This window comes from Phascolarctos cinereus, unplaced genomic scaffold, assembly GCF_003287225.1.
Source record: "Phascolarctos cinereus isolate Bilbo 61053 unplaced genomic scaffold, phaCin_HiC Scaffold_1;HRSCAF=81, whole genome shotgun sequence".
In the NCBI taxonomy this organism is placed as follows: Eukaryota; Metazoa; Chordata; class Mammalia; order Diprotodontia; family Phascolarctidae; genus Phascolarctos; species Phascolarctos cinereus.
In genome coordinates, this window is record NW_027555514.1 from 280,551,224 (window position 1) to 280,572,790 (window position 21,567).

Genomic DNA, 21,567 nt, shown 5'->3' on the forward strand with positions numbered 1-21,567 from the left:
CCTACAGTCTTCTCCAGTGGTAATTGATGCCTGTGAGAAGGAGCCACTGTTCCTGAAAGGATTGGTGATTAGTTCTTCTTTGATTTGGGGAGGCCATTGAGTTAATCACCATGGGCCTTGGGTGGAGAGAAAGTAGAAAGTCTACTCCCATAGAGAAAGCCAAGCAGATTCCCGGGACTCCCAGCCACTAAGCATTATCCTGGGGTGGGGGTGGGGTGTCTGGGACTTCCATTTTCATTACTAGGGGAGGAACTGGAAAAAAGTGGCTCCTTGGATTCTGTGTTCCCCCATTCCTAGGTTACTACATTCCTCCCTCTGACCTAGAACCAATGAACAGAAGTTATAGTGAGACACACTTCAACACCAAAGAAATAATAGCTTCTCAATTATTAGAGCTGCCCAAAATATCATGTAGTGTTTTGAGAAACGGTGAGTTCTCTGTCATTGGGGTCTTTCAGTTGGAGGCTAGATGCGGAGACTTGCTAGGGGATGTTACAAAGGGGATTTATGTTTCAGGTCGGGATTGGATACAAGAAATTGAGGATCTCTTTGATTCTGATTCCACTGACATGCTAACCAGGGTAGGACAAGGAAAAGGCAGCTTTGAGAGGTGATGAGCTCCCCATCCCTAAGGCTCTTCAAGTAGTGATTGGATAATAACTGGTCAGGGAGATTGCAGCTTCAAGGTAAGACTTGGTTGCTAAAAACTTTGGTAGGCATTTGTCCTTTATGTAGTTGGGCAAGCTCTAGGGCCCCAAAAGCGTCTGCTTCTTTTTTTTAATTTTTGGTGAGGCATTCGGGTCGTGACTTGCCCAGGGTCACACAGCTAGTAAGTGTCAAGTATCTGAGGCTGGATTTGAACTCAGGTCCTCCTGACTCCAAGACCAGAGCTCTATCCACTGTGCAATCTAACTGCCCCACAAAAAGCCTCTGGAAAAGCAGAATGGACTAGCAGGAAGAGCACTGATTGGGAGTCAAGTCCTGGGTTCTAGTCCTGTCTGCTATTTACTCCCTAAAGGGCCTAGAGAAATAATTCGTCTTTTCTGAGCTTTCGTTTCTCAGATGTACAAAACAAGAAGATTGAACCGAAGACCAGAGGCAGGGCAGCACAATAGGAACACTGAATTTCAAATCCAAGGATCTGGGTTCAAATTTCAGTTCTGCCACTTACTACATGTGGGACTTTGGGCAATTCATTCCTTGCTATTTTCCCCTTCTACGAGAAGAGGAGCTTGGATCGGAGGCTAGAGGCACTGGGTGTATTCCCAAAAGTCCTCACTTTACAAAGAAAGAAACTGTGTCTAATAAAGGGTTAGGGGCTTGCCCAAAGTCACAAGGTAGTAAGAGACACAGGTGGGATCTGAACCTAGTTCCCTGGATTTCAAACCTGCTCGTCCTGAGAATCAGAGACACTGAGCTCCCAACTTTGCCATTTATTAGCTTGTGGCCTCGGTTGAGCCATTTCTTCTCTCTAGAGCTCAGTTCCCCCTATAAAATGAGAGGGTTGATCTCTATGACATCCTTTCCAAATCCTGCCACCAGCTCTCAGAGGTTCCTCCTGGCTCTAACATCCCATGGCTTGGGCTTCAGAACCTGTATGAACCTGTACTTGCTCGCGTACCACCACTGGGGGGCAATCTTGAGCGAGTCTCTGTATCTAGGAACTCCACGTGTGTCATCTCATTTGAGTCCCACAACTCTGGAAGGGAGGGGCTGTTATTCTTAATAAATGTCCCCTTTGGAAAGATCTGGAATTTCACCGACATAGGGAATAACTCAATGAGTTCAGCACCTGACCAGAACACTGATAGAGGTGAAGTGACTTTTCCAGGGTCACACAGACAGCATTCAATATGGTAAGGTGGATAGTACTCTGGACGCGGAGTCAGGAGCACCTCAAAGACCTACTACCATTAGGACCCTGGGAAAATCACTTAACCCTTCTGGGTCTCGGTTTCCTCAGCTGTAATGTGAGGAGGTTAGTTTTGATAACTGCTAAAGCAGTGGTATCACTCTCAAATACAAATGGGGACCTGGGCAGCAAGTTGGTACAGTAGAGACAGCACTGGTCCTGGAGTCTGGAGGACCTAAGTTCAAATCCAGCCTCAGATGCTTGCTGTGTGACCCTGGGCAAGTCACTTAACCCTGATTGCCTCCAAGGGGAAAACAAACAAACAAAAAAACACTCAAGGGCATATAAGGAGCTCTATGTGCCACGTGTTGACTTAGTTTTAAAATGTAATGTTATCTACATTTTATTTTATTTTTATTATTTTTTGGGGGGGGCTAGGCAGTGGGGTTAAGTGACTTGCCCAGGGTCACACAGCTAGTAAGTGTTATGTGTCTGAGGTCGGATTTGAACTCAGGTCCTCCTGAATCCAGGGCCAGTGCTCTATCCACTGCGCCACTTAGCTGCTCCCTATTATCTATATTTTATTGTATTTTTATTTATTTGTTAAACATTTCCAATTACTTTTTAATCTGGTTCTGGCCTCACTTAGGAGAGTTGTGGGCCTCATAGAACCCATAGGCCACGTGTTTTGCCACTTCTGCACCTTCGAACCCTAAATCTCCAACCCACTATCCAATAGTCAATGGTTCACAGAAAGGAGATTTGAACTCAGGTCTTTCTTACCTCCTTATGTGGCTAATTCTCTAATTACTAGAGTGCGTAGCTAGGGGCAGAGCTGTAATATGAGCTCAGACAATCATCAACTGTCTTCACCGCAGAAGTCCACAGTGGTTTGGGAATGAAATGTTGGGCACAGAGTACAGTGTGATGGGAATAGACAGTTTAAGAATCCTAAGGACTAAGAGACTTATTTCTAGTTGCCACAGGACCCAGGAAGGAACTGGCAAACACAGCTGAAAATACACCTGGAAACCCAGGCTCCCATCCTGGAACCATCACTCAATTAATTCCACCCTCCAAAATATATTTAAAATCTCTTTGTATGTGCTAGGATAGGGCACAACACAATACATGCCCCTGCTCTCACAGAGTTTAAATTCAACTTGGGATGAGGCTACAACTTTGTCCATTGTTAACCAGTTTCCAGACTACAAAAAGCATTTTTCTTCTCTGAGACTCAGTTCCTTCATCTGTGAAAGAGGATAATAATGTAGTCCCGTGGCTACTTTGTAGGTTTTCTATAAGGATCAAATGGAAAAAAATGAATGTGAAGGGACTCTGTAAACCCAAAAAGGCTACAGAAATGATCACCATTCAAGGCAAATCCCTGCCCTTCACAGGGCCTCAGTTTCCTCATTTGCAAAAAGATTCAGTTGAACTAGGGGGCCTTGGAGTTCCCTTCCTTCCTTAGAGCTAGGATCACAGAATCCCATTCAAATATCGATAGGCTGCTGGTGTGGGATTTTTCACACCTGAAAGCCTGCCACATGGATGAAATCATATGTGTGTGTGTATGGCAGAGACTAACAGTAGATTGATATGAATGTGTATATATGTATATATACATAACATATATACATACAGACACATATACACACACATTTACCTCTATATACACACAGATATGTGGGGGCATGTGAGCCAACCTAGTGAGAGCAGCAAGGCATCTTGGGGGAGAGACAGGAGGGAGCATGTCTGGAGGATGCAGCCCTTGTCACCATCTCAACCAACTTCTCCTGAGGTGGACACAGCCTGGGGCCCTGAGTCCAGATGTGTGAGAATAACAGCTACCCTGAGTGCAGTGTTCTGGGAAAAGCAGTGGCCTCCGATCACCAGATCTGCTTCCAGCTTTGCCTCTGAAGCTACCACCTAGGGAAGCATCCTTGTGGAAGAGAGACTGACTAATACCAACCACAGAACAGCTCCCTCTGATGGGCAGGTGAGCCCCAGAGCTCCAGGAATAACACTGTATATTGTACATGTTTTTAATTTCTTGCCTTTTCAGTTTATAACCCTAGGACTTAGCACAGTGCTTTGCATATAGGAAGCCCTTAATGAATGCTCCTTCCTCCTTCCTCCCTCCTTCCCTTCCCTTCCCTTCCCTTCCCTTCCCTTCCCTTCCCTTCCCTTCCCTTCCCTTCCCTTCCCTTCCCTTCCCTTCCCTTCCCTTCCTTCCTTCCTTCCTTCCTTCCTTCCTTCCTTCCTTCCTTCCTTCCTTCCTTCCTTCCTTCCTTCTTCCCCTTCTCTCTTCCTTCTTTATTCCTTCCCTTCCTTTCTCTTTTTCTTCCTTCCTTTCTTCACTCACTCACTCATTCATTCTTTCAGAGTGCCTTGGAGAAGGGAAGCCCATCCTTTGTCCATTGAGTCTGACCAGGGAAGGGCTGAAGGTGCTAACTTTGTTGCCTTAGTAATAGAATGTAACTCTTTGAGATTAGGGTTTATTTCATTGGAAAGGGAGGGGAAAATCCCCACCCTCAAAGAGGTCTCAGCCTAATGGGAGAGAGAACATGTAAACAACTACGTACAAAAGAGATACACACAAGATAAAATGGAGATAATTTGTGGAGGGGAAGGCGCTAGAATTAAGGGAGATTGAGAAAGGCTTCTTGCAGAGGATGGGATTTTAGCTGGGACTTGAAGGAAGCTAGTGAGGGCAAGAGACAGAGAGGGGCTGAGGGGGAGAGAATCCCAGGTGTGAGGGCTGGCCCATGACAATGTCTGGAGTCAGAAGTTGAGGTGTTTTGTGAGAACAGTCAGGAAGCTGGACTGAAGCGTCCGTAGAGGGAACAAAATGGAGGAAGACTGGGAAGGTGTGTGTGGGAGGTGGGGATCAGGTTATTCTCCAGAGCAGGGGCTTAATAAATGCTCCTGGAATGAGAACCTGGGCAGGTCTGGGGCCTGGACCCAGGGCAGCAGGACTGTTTCCATCCTTTGGCTTGGCTTTCGGGTGAGTGCCCACCCTGGGTGGAAATAGTCTGAGTGGAGCGCATGTAGGAAGGACAGAAAAAAACAACCTAAAAGGAAGCTGGTCAGAAGGGTTTTCCTGGAAATGGGGAGGGCCGGGGAAGTGGTGAGAGTGAAAGTGAATTTCAGCTAAATGAAGGAAGAAAAGGGCCTGAGGCGGAGCAAGCTCTCACAAGGGCTCCAAAGCTCCAAGCCACTCCCTCCTACGTGCTTGGCCTGGGCTACACCTGAGCAGAAATGGGGAGAGGTGAGACGGAACGCTGGAAGGGAAGGGACCTTAGCGATCATCTAACCCAATGTCCTCCTTTTGAAGATGGGGGAGGGGGGCGGGGCATGGTAGTAACCCAGAGACGTCAAGTGACTTACCCAAAGTCACACAGATAGAAAGCAATGAGCCAGAATTTAAACCCAGACCTTGGGACTCCACACCAGAACCCTTTCCAGTAGATCATACAGGCAATTTCCCTGAGTTCCTTAGATGCTAAAGGAGAGGAACAAAGGTCATAGAAGTCCCTTTTGTCCTCTATTAAAATGTATGCTCCTTGAGGTAGAGAGTAGGAATTGTTTCGTTCTTTGTATTTAAAATAGCCCCAGCCTCTAGTTTGATTCCTGGCACATAGCAGGAACTAAATAAATGCTTGCTGATTTGGAATTATGCAAATAAAGTGACTAGGGCAGCTAGGTGGTCCGGTGGATAGAATGCTGGCCCTGGAGTCAGGAGGACTTGAGTTCAAATATAGCCTCAGACACTTACTACCTGGGTGACCCTGGGCAAGTCACTTAACCCTGTTTGCCTCCGTTTCCTCATGTGTAAAATGAGCTGGAGAAGGAAAGGGTAACTTCCTGCCAGCATTTTTGCCAAGAAGACTCCAAAGGGGGCCACAAATTGTCAGACACACTGAAATAACTCAACAACGACAAATAATGCCCTTTGTCCTAGAGATCCCCCTGCTGAGAGTACACCTCAAGAAGGTTATTAATTAAACAGGAGTGTCCATAGACATCAAGATCCTTAGAGTAGCATAGAACTAGAAACAAAGTAGATTCTATCGACTGGAGAATGGCTGAATGAATTGTGATACACGGATGTAAGAGTATTACTGTGTTGTAAGAAACAAGACATAGAGGAATGTAAAAAACATGGAACACTTATCTAGGAATTAACCGAGTAGAGCAAGCAAATCCAGGAAAGCATTAGACACAATGTCCATAACAATGCAAATGGAAAGAATCAAACTTCACAAAACAATTGGAAAAGGATATTGCAAAATCATCAAGAGCAGACATGGCCCCAAAGAAGAAGCGAGACAAGATACCGCCTCCTACAACCTCTTTCACCAAAGTGGGTGTTTGTTGCTGTTGCTGATTGTTTTTTCTCTTCTTCCTCTCTCTCTCTCTTTTATTTTTAAAAAAGCCTTCTGTTATAAGAATAGGCTCTCTAGCAGGGGAAGACAGAAGGATGCAGGGAGAAATGTTGGTGACATAAGAAGAAAAGATTTTCATACAAATCCATTTTGAAGATACAATACAGTTAACCCGTCCACATTGTGGGGGTTAGGAGCACGATGCCAGTGACCTGGAAAATCTGCATAAAATTTTTTGACCCTTCCTTCATACCAGAGAAGAAACTTTAATTATTATGGTATTAAAAGATAAAATACGTTGATATTATACACTATACATACAGTTTCTGAGTTTCTAAACTTTTTCTGTGTCATCTACTGGCCTTTGTATGTCACCTGTGGCTTCCACAAAACTCTGCCAAATTCCCATTTCATTTCTTATGCCAACTCAAGATATATTGAAACCGTAATGGGGAAAGTCACTATGTGGAATGGAGAAGTAGACTTGTGAACCGATAGAAAATTAGTGCTGGAAGAGAATGGAGAGGTTATCTAGCTCTACCCTGGGATCCAGGGCTGGAACAATCCTCAGAGACCATCAGACTCTACTCAGAGGCCCTTCCAAATCCAACCCTTTCATTTCACAGATGAAGAAAATGAGACCCAGGGAGAAGTCACTGACCCAAGGCTGCTGTCTCCTGTTCCATTGATGAACTAGGTACTAAGATGATTATAACTTTAACCAATAATGTAACATAGGGAGGTCATTTTGGTCCTCTTTGGGAGCAAAGGACAGTAATCAACCAACCAGGATGATAATAATTTTACCTAATAATAATAATAGCATTTATTTGGTGCTTTAAGGTTTACAAAAGACTTTACAAACATTATTTCATTTGATCCTTACCACAAGCCTGAGAGGTAGGTGCTGTTATTATCCTCATCCTATAGGCAGGCAAAGGTTAAGTGCCCTGCCCTAGGTCACACACAGGTAGTGTTTGCCTGGTTATGTTGGCCAGCTTCCAGTCCCCACATGAGGCACACTTTATTCACGAGATCAATTTTCTTTAGGTTCCATGGGAGGGATGCTGAGTGATCTTTCCTGAATTTCTAGACTGAAGTGTCCTAAAGTTAGGAAGCTCATTTGGGTTGGAGTTGAAAAAGGGGGAGATCTAATCTTATTTTTATCATTCTTTTTCCCCTTAGGTTTTTTATGCCTTCCAGGAACATTGGATTGTAGGATTTAGTACTGACTATAAGCTCCATAAGAGTAGAGACTGTATTTGTTAGGTACCCCTAGCACCTAGCATCATGCCTTGAATATAGTAATATTATCTAATAAATGCTTGTTAAATTGAAGGAGGGTCTTAGAAATAGTCCAAGTAGCCCGCATTCTCATTTCATAGATGGGGAAATGAATGATCAGAGAGTGGGAGAGATTCGCCTGAGGCCATACAGCCAGGAAATAGGAGGATTGGGATTCAATGTCCTAAGGGGTCACTACTGGACAAAACTGTGGACCCAGCACTACTAGATGGTACCTGGTGCCAGGAGTCATAGGACCATAGATTCAAAGCTGAAAAAGACTTTTGAGGTCACTCAGTTCAATCCCCTCTTTATAAAGTGAAGAAACTAAGTCACAAAAGATTGAAGTGAATTGTCCAGGATTACACAGCTAGTAGCTGGTGAAAGTGTGATTTGAACCCAGGTCTTCCTGATTCCAAGCCCACTACTCTACTCACTGTTCAGTACTACTACTAAAAGGAAGGGTCTTCTGGCTTGCTGGGGTGGTCCCCTTGGGGGAGGTCAGAGCTCTAGGCATTTTCTTTTTTTTTCTTTTTTTCTTTTTTTTTGAGGCAGTTGGGGTTAAGTGACTTGCCCAGGGTCACACAGCTAGTAAGTGTCAAGTATTTGGTCTGAGACCGGATTTGAACTCAGGTACTCCTGACTTCAGGGCCGGTGCTCTATCCACTGTGCCACCTAGCTGCCCCTAGGCATTTTCTGAGCTCTGTTCCATTCTTCAAGAACTACCATGTCAGATTCATCACTGAGGTCAGGCGGGAAACACCCTCATCATGATACCCAGAAATGTGCCGAGGGCGAGATTGCTCTACCAAGAATGGCATAAAATGGAGACTCCCAGGGTGAGGAACTGGGGAAATCTAGGGTTCTGTAATCAGAAGAGGCCAAGCAGAAAGTAAAACAATATTCTTTTATTTTCCTCTTCCTTCCTCACTTCCAATCAGCTTCAGGGTCAAGCACACAGCTGTGGGCAAAGGAGGTGCAGCCTAGCTCTGATTATTTAGGGGGCCACCCTAAGACCACAGGGTATGAGGATTTCATATTGGGAGGGACCTTACTGATACTTTATCTCATAGATGAAGAAACTGGACCCCAGAGAGGAAGTGACTTGCCTAAGGTTAGGTTGTATCAGAGCCAAGATTTGAATCCATGTCTTTTGATTCCAAAGTCCTGGTGTTTCTCCTATTAGACTATAAGAGAAACCTAAAAGATGTATGTGGAAGTCTTAGGCCACAGGGAGAGGAGCAGAGGATTGTGTGAGGGAAGGGGGGGGGTAATTGTTGTCTTTGAGAATTTGAAGGACTGGCATGAAGATAAAGGAGAAGGCTTGCTTGGTGTGGCCCCAGGAGGGTCAGGAGGGATGTGGGTAAGGGTCAGAGGGGTAGATTTCAGCTCAGGAAAAAACTTTCTAACAAAAGGAAAGGCCCCAGAATGCAGTAGGCTTCCTCAAGAGACAGTCATAAAATCATAGACCTAGACCTGGAAACTTAATGCTGTTGAATCCATTCCCTCATTTGACAATGGGGAAAATTGAGGCCTAGAGAGGGTAAATGATTTGCCAACAGTCAGAGAGGTAGGATTTGAACCCAGGCCCTCTGCTTCTGGAACCATTCTCATATCATTATCTCATATCTCATATCAACAACAATGCTAATACTAAATAATAGCCTATATTTCTGTAATCATGCAATCAACAAGAAGTTATAAAGTACCTGCTGTGTGATGGGCACTGTATTGGGTCCTGGGGGAATACATTTTTTTTTAAAGAAAATCCCTATTGTGAAGGAGTTTACATTCTAATGGGGAGACAGCAAGAATATATATTAGGGCATGCAGAATACCTAAATATGTATACACATACATATATGTATATATACATATACATATACATATATGTATATATATATATATATATTTGCAGAGAGAGAAAGAGAGAGAGAGAGAGAGAGAGAGAGAGAGAGAGAGAGAGAGAGAGAGAGAGAGAGAGAGAATAAATACAAAGTAGTTTAGAACAAAGTGCTTTGGGAGACAGGAGGATGCCAGTGGGGGGGGCAGTAAAGGCTTCATGTAGAAGGCAGTGCTTAAGTTGTGTCTTAAAGGAAGAGAGGGATTCTATGAACTGGTAGGGAGGAAGGAGTGCATTCCTAGCATGGGGCACAGCTAATGCAAAGCCGTGGAGAGCAGAGATGGAGTGCATTGTACATAGGAACAGAGAGAAGGGAAGTATGGTGGGATAACAGACAAAAAGCAGAGGGAATAATGTCCAATGAGCTGGGAAAGATAGATTGGCACTAGGTCATGGAAAGCTTTGTGAGCTAAACTGAAGGGCTCAATAGGGAGCTATTTTCACACGGTCAGATCTGGAAAATTACACTGGCAGCAGCAGTGACAGACTTGAGGCAGAGAGGCCAATTAGGAAGCTAATTGCAATCGTTTAGATGAGAGCTGATGAAAACCTGAGTTGAAATGGTGGTTGTGTGGTCAGAGGCATCAAGGGTGACCACTTGCTGGGGAAATTGTGGAGGGGATTCCTGCTCAGTCCATGGATTGAACCAGATGGCCTCTGAATTTCCTTTGAGCTTGAAGAGTCTGGGTTCTCCAAAGAAGGCCTGACTGTTGCTCAGTCAAGGACTAGAGCAGGAGTTCTTAACCTTGTTGTTATCATGGGTGCCTTTGGCAGCCTGGTGAAGCTGATGGACCACTTCTCAGAATCAGGTTTATTTTTTACAATTCACAGTGGAAGGAAATGCTAAGTTTCAGCTAGAGGTTAGTGAAAATAAAGCTGTGGTTTTTTCCCAACCAAATTTACAGACCCCCTGAAATCTCTCAGCCCTTGAGGTTTAGTGATCCTCAGGTTAAGAACCCCTGGAGTAGAAAAAAAGGACCCAAGCTGGGACAGGACAAGGTCCTGGAAAGAGTTGATAATAATATAGAGGAGACATTTATTTAGCTCCCAACTCCTAGGATAAAGCCTTAATCCAATCTCCTCAGGTGAGGTGGGGGGCCTTTTCTGGGCAGAAGTCATGGATTGTCCTGTCTTTCAATTTACTTTTAAGGCATCCTAAAAGAACTAGACCCAATTTACCTTTAGGGACTGCTGTGATTCCAATGACTCCCTTGGACACCTCCTCCCTATCTGTCTCCATCCCATCCCAGTGGACCTGTTGATGCTTCAAATCACCACCACCACCACCACCACCATCATCATCATCATCATCACCACCATCACCATTGTTTCTATACAGAATCAGCTTATGATGCCAAGCACTGGTTTGAAGTAACCTTTTGTTCCATTTGACAAGGCACTATAGGTTGGTACAACAGAAAGAACTCTGGGTCTGGGGACAGAAGAGTCCTGGGTTCGATTCCTAGCCCTGGCCCTTATCAGTTATCTGATTGTGGGCAGGTCATTTCCTCTTCCAGAGCCACAGTTTCCTCATCTATAAAATGGGGATCAATAATAGTTACAATGCTGACCTCAAGAGGATGTTGGAAAGTGCTTTGTAAACCTTAGAGTATAATTTTCTATCACAAGTTTTAGGCTTAGGGTAATCAGTGTGACGTGGTGGAAAGAAAATTGCATGCACGGATCAGACCCAGGCATGATGTTAGCTCTGATGTTAGCTATGTAGCCTTAAATAAGCCACTTCCTCTAAGTCTCAGTTTCCTCATCTGGAAGGTAGGTATAGTGACACCAACCCTACCTACTTCACAATGCTGTTGAGAGGAACAAATTTTGTAAATCTTAAAGGGCCCTCAGTATATTTGGTGAATCTGTGAATTTTTAAAAATGGACAGCTTGAATCCAAAATCTTCTGTGGCTACCCATTGCTACCAAGATAAAGCCCAAACAGGGAAAACATGGTGCCATGGAAAGAAGATAAGATAGTCAGAGGACCTAGGGTCAGATCCTGACTTTTCCATTTACGGTTTCTGTCACTTTATCTGATTTTCCTCCTCCATAAATGAGGAGATTGAACCAGATGGACTCTGAGGTCCCCTTTAGACACAGATTTCTGATCCTCTTACTGTTTCCCATTTGTCCAGCCTTGGCATCCACTCTGCCCTTTACACTCTATCCAGAACCAGCCAAGCTGCTCCCCAAGCTTTCCCACCTCAGGAACTTTGGCCATTTTGTTATTCCCTCTGCCCTGGATGCCATTCCTCCCCTTCTTGTCCCTCCCCACCTCCGTTTCTACTAGTCACACTCCTCCATGTCCTTCCAGCCCTCTTCCACAAAGTCATTGTGAGCTTTCTCTCCTCTGTACTTCTCTCATGCCAATTAATCTGCACTGATCATTCCCTTCTCTTATTCCCCCACTAGAAGGCAAGATCCTTGAGGGGAGGGACTGTATCCTCTCCATCTTTATGGCTCTTTCTGTGCCTAGCACAATGCCAGGTATTCAATAGGTGCTTAATAAATTTGTTGCAGGAATAACTGAGTCAAGGAGGAGGACTGAGATCCATGAAACAGTAATATCCCATCCCTGAACACCACATAATGCCATGTGAAAGGGATGATTCAGACAGTGCTGAATGACTGGGAGGATGGATGGCATCACACAATGGCGAAATAGACAAAGTCAGGGCTGGGAGGGGCCTCGGAACACGGTATGTCAAGGCTGGGGGGAGCCTTAGAACAGGGAATGTCAAGGCTGAGAGGAGCCTTAGAACATGGAATGTCAAGGCTGACGGGGAGCTTGGAACAGGGAACATTCAAGGCTGGGAGGGGCCTTAGAACATGGAATGTCAAGGCTGACAGGGAGCTTGGAACAGGGAATGTCACAGCTGAGAGGAGCCTTAGAACATGGAATGTCAAGGCTGATGGGGAGCTTGGAACAGGGGATGTCAAGGAGCCTTAGAACATGGAATATCAAGGCTGACAGGGAGCTTAGAACAGGGAATATTCAAGGCTGGGAGGGGCCTTAGAACAGTGAATGGCAAGGCTAGAAGGGAGCTTAGAACAGGAAATGTCACAGCTGGGAGGAGCCTTAGAACATGGAATGTCAAGGCTGACGGGGAGCTTGGAACAGGGGATGTCAAGGCTAAGAGGGAGCTTAGAACAGGGAATGGCGAGGCTAGAAGGGAGCTTAGAACAGGAAATGTCACAGCTGGGAGGAGCTTTAGAACATGGAATGTCAAGGCTGACAGGGAGCTTGGAACAGGGGATGTCAAGGCTAAGAGGGAGCTTAGAACAGTGAATGGCAAGGCTAGAAGGGAGCTTAGAACAGGGAATGTCACAGCTGAGAGGAGCCTTAGAACATGGAATATCAAGGCTGACAGGGAGCTTGGAACAGGGGATGTCAAGGCTGGGGGGAGCCTTAGAACAGGGAATATCGAGGCTGACAGGGAGCTTGGAACAGGGGATGTCAAGGCTAAGAGGGAGCTTAGAACAGGGAACATTCAAGGCTGGGAGGGGCCTTAGAACAGTGAATGGCAAGGCTAGAAGGGAGCTTAGAACAGGGAATGTCACAGCTAGGAGGAGCCTTAGAACATGGAATGTCAAGGCTGACAGGGAGCTTGGAACAGGGGATGTCAAGGCTAAGAGGGAGCTTAGAACAGGGAATGGCAAGGCTAGAAGGGAGCTTAGAACAGGAAATGTCACAGCTGGGAGGAGCCTTAGAACATGGAATGTCAAGGCTGACAGGGAGCTTGGAACAGGGAACATTCAAGGCTGGGAGGGGCCTTAGAACAGGGAACATTCAAGGCTGGGAGGGGCCTTAGAACAGGAAAGGTCACAGCTGGGAGGAGCCTTAGAACATGGAATATCAAGGCTGACGGGGAGCTTGGAACAGGGGATGTCAAGGCTAAGAGGGAGCTTAGAACAGGGAATGTCACAGCTGAGAGGAGCCTTAGAACATGGAATATCAAGGCTGACGGGGAGCTTGGAACAGGGAACTTCCATTCAAGGCTGGGAGGGGCCTTAGAACAGTGAATGGCAAGGCTAGAAGGGAGCTTAGAACAGGAAATGTCACAGCTGAGAGGAGCCTTAGAACATGGAATGTCAAGGCTGACGGGGAGCTTGGAACAGGGGATGTCAAGGCTAAGAGGGAGCTTAGAACAGGGAATGGCAAGGCTAGAAGGGAACTTAGAACAGGGAATGTCACAGCTGGGAGGAGCCTTAGAACATGGAATGTCAAGGCTGACAGGGAGCTTGGAACAGGGGATGTCAAGGCTAAGAGGGAGCTTAGAACAGGGAATATTCAAGGTGGGAGGGGCCTTAGAACAGTGAATGGCAAGGCTAGAAGGGAGCTTAGAACAGGAAATGTCACAGTTGGGAGGAGCCTTAGAACATGGAATGTCAAGCTTAGAATAGAAAATCAATGTCAGGACTGAAAGAGACTTTGGATACTATTTGGTCCAACCTGCTTACTTGGCAGAGGATGATGCTAAGGCCCATAGAGGTTAGTACACTCATCAAACGTGGAAAATCACAGTTAGAATCCAGGTCTCTGCAATGGATGAATGTTGAATGGTTGGCCACCATCTAACTCCCAGGAGGGAGGGGGTGTAGACTTGGCATTCCTGGTGATGTTAAGGTGCAGGGGCCCCCCTCTAAGGGGCCAGAAGAGGAAAACCCCTTGCTTTAAAGACTCCCCAGGAATGGGACATTTCCCCCCATATTCCCCATAGTCAGGTTCTGAGAGTTAAGTGATTTACTCAGGGTCACACAGCCAGCTTCTGTCTGAAAACTAGATCCCTGATAGTCTGACTCTCCGAGGCAGCTAGGTGTCACAGTAAATACAGCATTGTCCCATGCAGGAAAGACCCAAGTTCAAATCCAGCCTCAGTTACTATCTTTGTGAATCTAGGTAAGTTGCTTAATTTGCCTCAGTTTCCTCAACTGTAAAATGGAGATAATAACAGCACGTCCCTCTTACATGGTTGTGAAGATCAAATGAAATAATATACAAAGCATTTTGCAAACCTTAAAGTGTTGTATAAATGTCATCTATTGCTGTCCACTGCTCCTTACTGGGCACCCAGTAGGCACTTAATAAATGCTTAATTGATTTAAATGGGGCTGATGAACCTCTGCCTGTCTCCCTGACAAGGTTCAGTGTAAGGCTGAAAGGATTGTGGCAGAGTAAAGAGAATGATGGACTGTAGTCAAGAAGACCTTAGTTGTAATTCCACCTAGACACCTGCTAGCTATGTGACCCTGGGCAAGTCCTTAACCTCTCTCAGCCTCAGTTTCCTCATCTGTAAAACGGGGATAATAGCTACCCTCTCCAGTTGTGTGGAGGACTAAACAAGGTAACATATAACTGAATTGTTTTGCCATTTAAAGCCTTACATAAATACTCACTTTATTGTTAAAATGATTTTGCAAAAATCGCTATCGAAATATAGGAATCAATATCGTTCAACGTAAGGTTCATTAAACTCCTGCTCCGAGTCTGTGCTCAGAAGTGAGGATAAAAAGCTGAAAAATGAGATAGTCCCTGCTCTCGAGGAGTTTATAGTCTACTGGGGGTGATAGGATACAAACACACAAATGTTAATATGTATGTTAATTAACATGTAATTGTAATATGTACGCTACAAGGTAGATTTTGGTGGGGCAAAGGAGAAATTGGGCAATGTGCTTTGAGAAATCCCAGGAGGGATCAAGGAAAGTACAGTCATCTTTTTAGTAACCCAACCTATGCAACCTTGGACCTCTTTTTCACTGTTGCACTGGGAATGATAGAACAAAATGACGAACAAGATGTTGCCCAAGACAATAAAGAGAGAGTGAGAAAGCACCCAGATGCCCTTGGTGATTCAAATCCATTCCCAGATGAACTCCACCCTCGGGTCCTGAAAGAGCTGAGCTTCAGCTAGTGATCTTGGAATGATTACAAAAAATGGAAAAGGCCAACAAGATCAGGGGAAAGCAAATGCCCCATTTTTTAAAATGGAAAGAACAGTCTGAACACTGTAGGTTAGCCAAATCTTCTTGATTCAGCCTCTCCGTATCTGTCTCATCTCTGCTCACACAGCTGGGTCAAATGCTCATCACCACCCCCTTCACTATTGCAATGACCTTCTAATGGTGTTCTTACACTCCAACCTCTCTGTCCTCCCCTCATCCTTTGCACAGCTGCTGCATTGATAATCCTAAAGCACAGCTCTGACCACGTCACTCCCCCACTTGAGAAGCTTCAGGGGCCCCCTCTGGCCTCCATGACAACACAGGAGTACCAGAGGGTGGCATTTAGAGGCCTTTGAAATCTCACTGCAACCTGCTTTTCCAGGCTGGTGGCATATTTCTCTGCTCCAAGTGTTCTATGAAGTTCCAGACAAATTAGACCATGCTCTGTCTGCCTTTACAAAAATAGCAGAAGCTCCTGCTTTTGAAACTCTGTGACTCTGCCCAGGCTGTGTGCCATGCCTGGAACATTTTCTCTCTTCACCTTTGCCTCTTGGAAGCAATTGATCCTGTTAAAGCTCAACTTAGGCACCACCTTTCTCACAGAGCCTTTCCTGATTTCCTCAGTCGTTAGGGTTGTCTCCCAACCAAACTTTTCATATGTATTATTTATATATTTTGGACTGTCTGTAGACATGTTGTGTCCCCCGCCTCCCCATCCCCAATAGAGGTCAAGGACTGTTTCTTTTGGTCTCAACACATCGTATGATACCTGGCACACATGAGGCTTATTCAATTAAACAAATTGGTAAAACAAAATTGATTGATTGATTGATTGACCAAATTGACTAAATAAAGACTCCACAGAGTTGAGTCCTGAACTGGGCCTTTCTTCTAGTTACTGATACAGTTTTTAGGTTCACATCCCACTCCCCTGACCCTCCAGATCCCCTTCCTCTAGTGACCTACTTTGTGATAATGCCCAGACCTGTCCCTCTACTGATTCAGACCAGGAATATTAGGCGACTATAGAAATAGGCAAGGTTGTTGAGTAGGGGGTGAGGATAGAGGGCCTAAGAGCTGAAGAAGAGGAGGACCCCCCCCAAGCACCCTCCTACCTTCGGTTTTGTATGACCCATTGCCCCTGGGTGCAGGGCACATCATACTTCTGCCTCCTCAGAGCATACGCTTCAAACCAGAGGGCCACTCCATAGTCAAGAGATGGGACCTGCAGGGGAGGGGGCACTGGGAGTGAACAGCCAGACCAAGCCAGAGGAGGAACCCAGGAGGACTCAGGTAGGTGAGCTGACCTCAGGGGCGTGAGGGAAGAGCCAGGACTTGAACCCAAGTCTTTGGAGTCCAAATCCAGCCCTCTTTTTACTGTGCCAGGAAGCTGATGGGGAAGGGTTGGGATAGGATGATAGGTCCCAAGTCCTGGGTCCTTGGGAGCTTACCATGAGATGCCAGGTACAGTGGGTGCTAGGGGAGTAGTAGCTGGGATAGTAGGGGGTGCTGATGTTTCCCTGTAGCTCCAGTTTGCCCTCCAGGGTCAGGTTCACCTGACATTCTGAGAAGGGAGAAAAAGAACTCAGTTAAGTCAAATCATGCCCATTTTAGAGATGAGGAAACTGAGGCTGAAAAAAGGGTAAGTGATTTGCCTAATATATAGAACTATAAATCAGCTTAGAGAATTTTAGGATCATCTTTAAAGAGGTAAGGACCATTTTACAGATGAAGAAACAGACCCAGAGACATGAAGCACTTTGCCCAAAGTCACACAGCTGGTAATTTGTACAGTCATAATTTGCTTCTAGGTCCTCTGACTCTGAATCCAACCTCCTATCCACTATGGAAATAATTTTCCTGTATCTTCCTATATTCCAGAACTTTCTATCCAATTCCTTTTCCTTAAGTCACAATAAACCCTAGCTCTCCTTGGACCCTGGAAGGGCCCAAGGGGAAGAAGGTGGAGTTGGGGAGATGCTTGGCCCACCCATGAAAGGAGAGGCTGAGATTTCATGGGAATCTTAGAGATAATTTAGAACAGGTGTGTTTAATCATTTTTTTATGTCATGTATTCTGTTAAATTATGGGATTTCAAACTTTTATTAATGAATTTATTTTTTAATGTTCATTTTAAAAACTCTTGAGTTCCAAATTCTCTTCCTCCAGCCCCTCCCACACTCATTGAGAAGAAAGTGATAGGAGAATCATTTTTAAATGCATGCCATGCCAAAGATTATGGAAAAACCCAATTGTATTGAAATAGTTATCAAAATATATATATTTTTTAAAAGTTCATGGAATCTAGTTTTAGAACCCCTGATTTAGCAAAACTTCCTTATTTTACAGAACAGCAAACCTAAGGCTTGGGAGGGAAAGTAGTTTGCCCAAGGCCATGTCATGCAGGCTGCTTTGGACTCAGCCAGGGTCCCTACACAGGCAAGGCAGGGCATGACAGGTGTAAGGAGTTCAGGGCTTGGAAATCTCCTGACCCATCACGGGATGGATGTGGGAGATGTCATCCGGCTTCGTCCTCTTGCTCCATCTTACTCTCATAACAGGGCATGGAGGGCAGCTAGGTGGCTCAATGGATACAGCACTGGCCCTGAAGTCAGGAGGACCTGAGTTCAAATCCAGCCTCAGACCAAACACTTGACACTTACTAGCTGTGTGACCCTGGGCAAGTCACTTAACCCCAGTTGTCTAAAAAACAAGCAAACAAAACAAAATAACAGGGAATGGGAAGGGCTGTCCTGCCTCCTTCTGGCTGACCATATATTCTAGCTCAGTTCTCTCAGCCCCTCCAGTGATGCTCATTCTTAAACTTCCCTTAAGCCAAACTGACCTATTTCTGCTTCCCAACTCAACCTTGCATGCCCTACCTCTGGGTTGTCCCAGACCATCTCCTGTCCCTGAAATAGCCTCCTTCCTTATGTCTGTGTCTTGGAATCCTTGATTCCTTCAGGGGCAGCTCTTGTGGGAAGGAGTTCTTGCTCTCCCTAATTGTTAGGCCCAACACACATTGCGTTGTATTTTTTCATCTGTTTACCTGTTGCCTGGGCAGGCGTTCACACCAAGCCACCTGGAGGGTGGATTCTCCTAGTTAGCTCTGCACCCTCCCTTCCTTTATCACCTGGCTAGGTGACTGTCATTCTTCTGGGAAACTGGGCCTTGTGCCGCTGAAGGAAGGATGAGGGCAGTAGCCTCACGAACCACTTGTGATGATGACGCCTCAGTTCGGAGGTCCTTAACTGTGTAGTAGTGTTTGTATTTTTAAAATCTTGCTCTAAATTGTATGTCAAACAATTCAAGCCAGTGTTGGGCTTCAGAAAACCGTGGCATGGAATCTCTTCTGGGGCAGGTGCTGACCCAGCACTCCTGAAAGGGCCTTGCATAAAGTGGGCACTTGCAGGATTCTTGTGTAATTGAATTGAAAGAGTTAGAGCTAAGGGGCCGTACGTGGCATAGTGGGACTTGAAACCAAGACCTGGATTCTAATCTCAACCTAGAGAGTAGCTCACTGTGTGACCTTGGGCAAGTCAGGGCCCCTCTGTGGGGCTTCCTTTCCACATCTATAAAATGGATTACATGGTGTCTCAGGTCCTTCTTAGTTTTAATATTAATGATTCTAAGAGGGGAAAAGAGAGAGATGGGGAGGGGAGGGGAGGAAGGGAAAGAGACAGAGAGAGATAGAGAGAGACAGAGACACAAAGAGAGATAGAGGGAGACAGAGAGAAGTGGAGGGAGGGGAGAGAGAGAGAAAGAGATAAAGACAGAGAGAGACAGAGACACAGAGAGACAAAGACAGAGAGCATAGAAAGAACAGTTTTCATTGAGAAAGTTCATTGGGATTTCAAACTGCTTTATCGACATTATCTTATTTCATCTTCACCACGACACTGTGAAAGGAGTGGGGCCCCAAATGAATAAATCCCATTTGACAGATGAAGAAACTGAGAATCAGAGAAAAGAGATTTTTGTAGGGTCGTGCAGCACAGCACAGCAGAGGCAGATTCAAAGCCTCAAGCCAGGGCATTTCCCCACTAGCACACCACCTCCTCTAGGGATGGAAATGACAAAATAACAATAATTCCCATCGATAGATCACTTTTAAGTTTTACAAAGCACTCCCTGCCCTCTTCCCTATGGAACAAACAGGTAAATCCTCAGCCACCACTTAAGCCCAGAGGGCCTGTGTCCACATGCTGGCTTATGTCATGGCCTCTGTGCCAGGGAGAGAGTAGGAAGGAGGGACAAGAGAAGGGAGAACAGGAGATGGATGGAGAAGAGAGCAGATGTCAAAGGTCCCTCAGTGGTTCTCTAGCTATTAACTGACCACCTTTGGTGCATCCTAAAACTGGATGCATCCTAAAACTGGACTGACCTGCTTATAGTCAGGGAGAGGGTAGAGTAAAAAGAGGTCTAGAGCCACACAGCACAGAGGGAGGCCAGACTGTTACCTTGGATAATCTGTGGCCAAGTGGCAATAGTCCCTCCCTGTTCTGAGAGGATTCCCCCTCCCCCAGCCATGTCCAGTGTCCCCTCCTCACCCTGGAAGGCCACCGCCTGGACAGAGAGTGTGAAGGGGTCATAGTAGCTGTACAAGCCTTTCTTCCAGACCACAGACATGACATGGCCTGAGGACAGGACCTCCACCACTGGCTCCTGGCGGCTGCAGCCATAGAGTCTGAGAGATGGAGATGAGTAGAGTAGGGTTACCCCCGGGGAGAAGTTAGAAGGGTTCAGTGCAAAGAGAGAGCCTCGGTGGAAATATGGCACCTGATACAGAAACCTCAGGGACTGTTGGCAAGTTACCTCTTCCCTGGGCCTCTGTGTCTTCATCTGAAAATGAAGGAGTTAAGCCAAATGGCCTCTAACTCCCTCCCAGCTCCAAAATTCCATGTTCCTATGACCTACCAGATAGCTCAACCCCTCTCTGCTGGGAGCTGACAGCCAAAGCTGGTAGAAAACCAAGGACCCACCCACTGGGGCTCCCCACTCCAGTCTTGTTCTGGGCTGCAGCAGGAAGAGATAATCCACTGGGGTTCCCTGGGAAGGTCCTCCTCCCCCCTGTCTTGTGGCTTTTAGATTTCCCACCTAAGTGTTAGAGTACCCCTAACTTACCCCTTCTGTCTCCCTCCCCCACTCAAATCCCACAGCAAATTAATTCATAACAAGGTTTAAATAACTAATAACCGCCGGATGAGTTACCTGTCCTAGAAATAGGTGTAACTGGCTATACTTTAATCCAAAAAAGAGAACCTTAATGGTGGAAATTCTGGCACTGTGACCATGGTGTGGACAGGGCATTGTTGGCACCCTTCAAAGCATAGCTAATGGACATCTAATTCAGATCGATAGGATTGTAAGCTTTAGAGCTGGAAGGGACCTTGGAGGTCATTGGTCCAATCCCTCCATTTCACAGATGAAGAAACTGAGGCACAGAGGAAGGTCGGTCATACAGGTAATAAACAGAGGAAGGGTTCACATCCAGGTTAATTTCTCCAGTACGATTTCTAGAACCGCATGCTGCAAATCCTGACCATTTATCCACCTCCTAATAGTGCTCATTTTACCAAAGAGACTAGGGATGGCATTGCAGTAGAATGCAGAACATTGTAGCATAAAGTCTTTTGGATAAACGTTTACCAAGAAGTGTATCCGTAGAATGTTAGAATACCTTGTGCCTGGCCTAGTGCATGAGCCTGGGCTGCTTTTTCTCTGCCTCAAGTCTCTCCTTGCCCTGCATATTCCTCACTCAGCTTTCAAACTGCTCTTCCTAGGGGGCAGCCTGGTGGAGCAGTGGATAGAGCACTGACCCTGAAGTCAGGAGGACCTGAGTTCTTAATCCAGCCTCAGACCAAACACTTGACACTTACTAGCTGTGTGACCCTGGGCAAGTCACTTAACCCCAATTGCCTAACAAACAAAAAAACAAAACTGTTCTTCCTAAAGCGTACTCCCCTACTCAGTAACCCCAGTGGCTCTCTATTATTTTAGGACCAAATAGAAAATTCTCTATTTGGCTTTGAAAGCCCTTCACAACCTGTCTATTCCTAAATTTTCTATCTCTGTATACCTTAATTCTCCTATAGGATGCTGACACTGGCCTTGCTCTTCCTTACACTCCATCGCCCAAATTGATTTCTTTCCCTGGCTGTCCCCTCCCAAGCCTGGCCTCTTCTCCC

At 45.7% G+C, this 21,567-nt stretch overlaps 1 protein-coding gene across 3 annotated transcripts in view; it reads right to left on the reverse strand.

Annotated features, from left to right (window-relative positions):
* Positions 1–21,567, reverse strand: part of TMPRSS6 (transmembrane serine protease 6) — a 55,436-nt gene that overhangs the window by 16,976 nt on the left and 16,893 nt on the right. For all 3 annotated transcript variants that reach the window (XR_013483260.1, XM_020982517.2, XM_020982516.2), the window contains exons 8-10: positions 19,930–20,066; positions 16,831–16,943; positions 16,495–16,604 (exon numbers count right to left, since the gene is read on the reverse strand). Coding sequence is in view for 2 of the 3 variants with exons in the window: in XM_020982517.2 (XP_020838176.1) it covers positions 16,495–16,604; positions 16,831–16,943; positions 19,930–20,066 (360 nt within the window). In the remaining variant the exon portion in view is untranslated. The remainder of the gene's footprint in view (positions 1–16,494; positions 16,605–16,830; positions 16,944–19,929; positions 20,067–21,567) is intronic.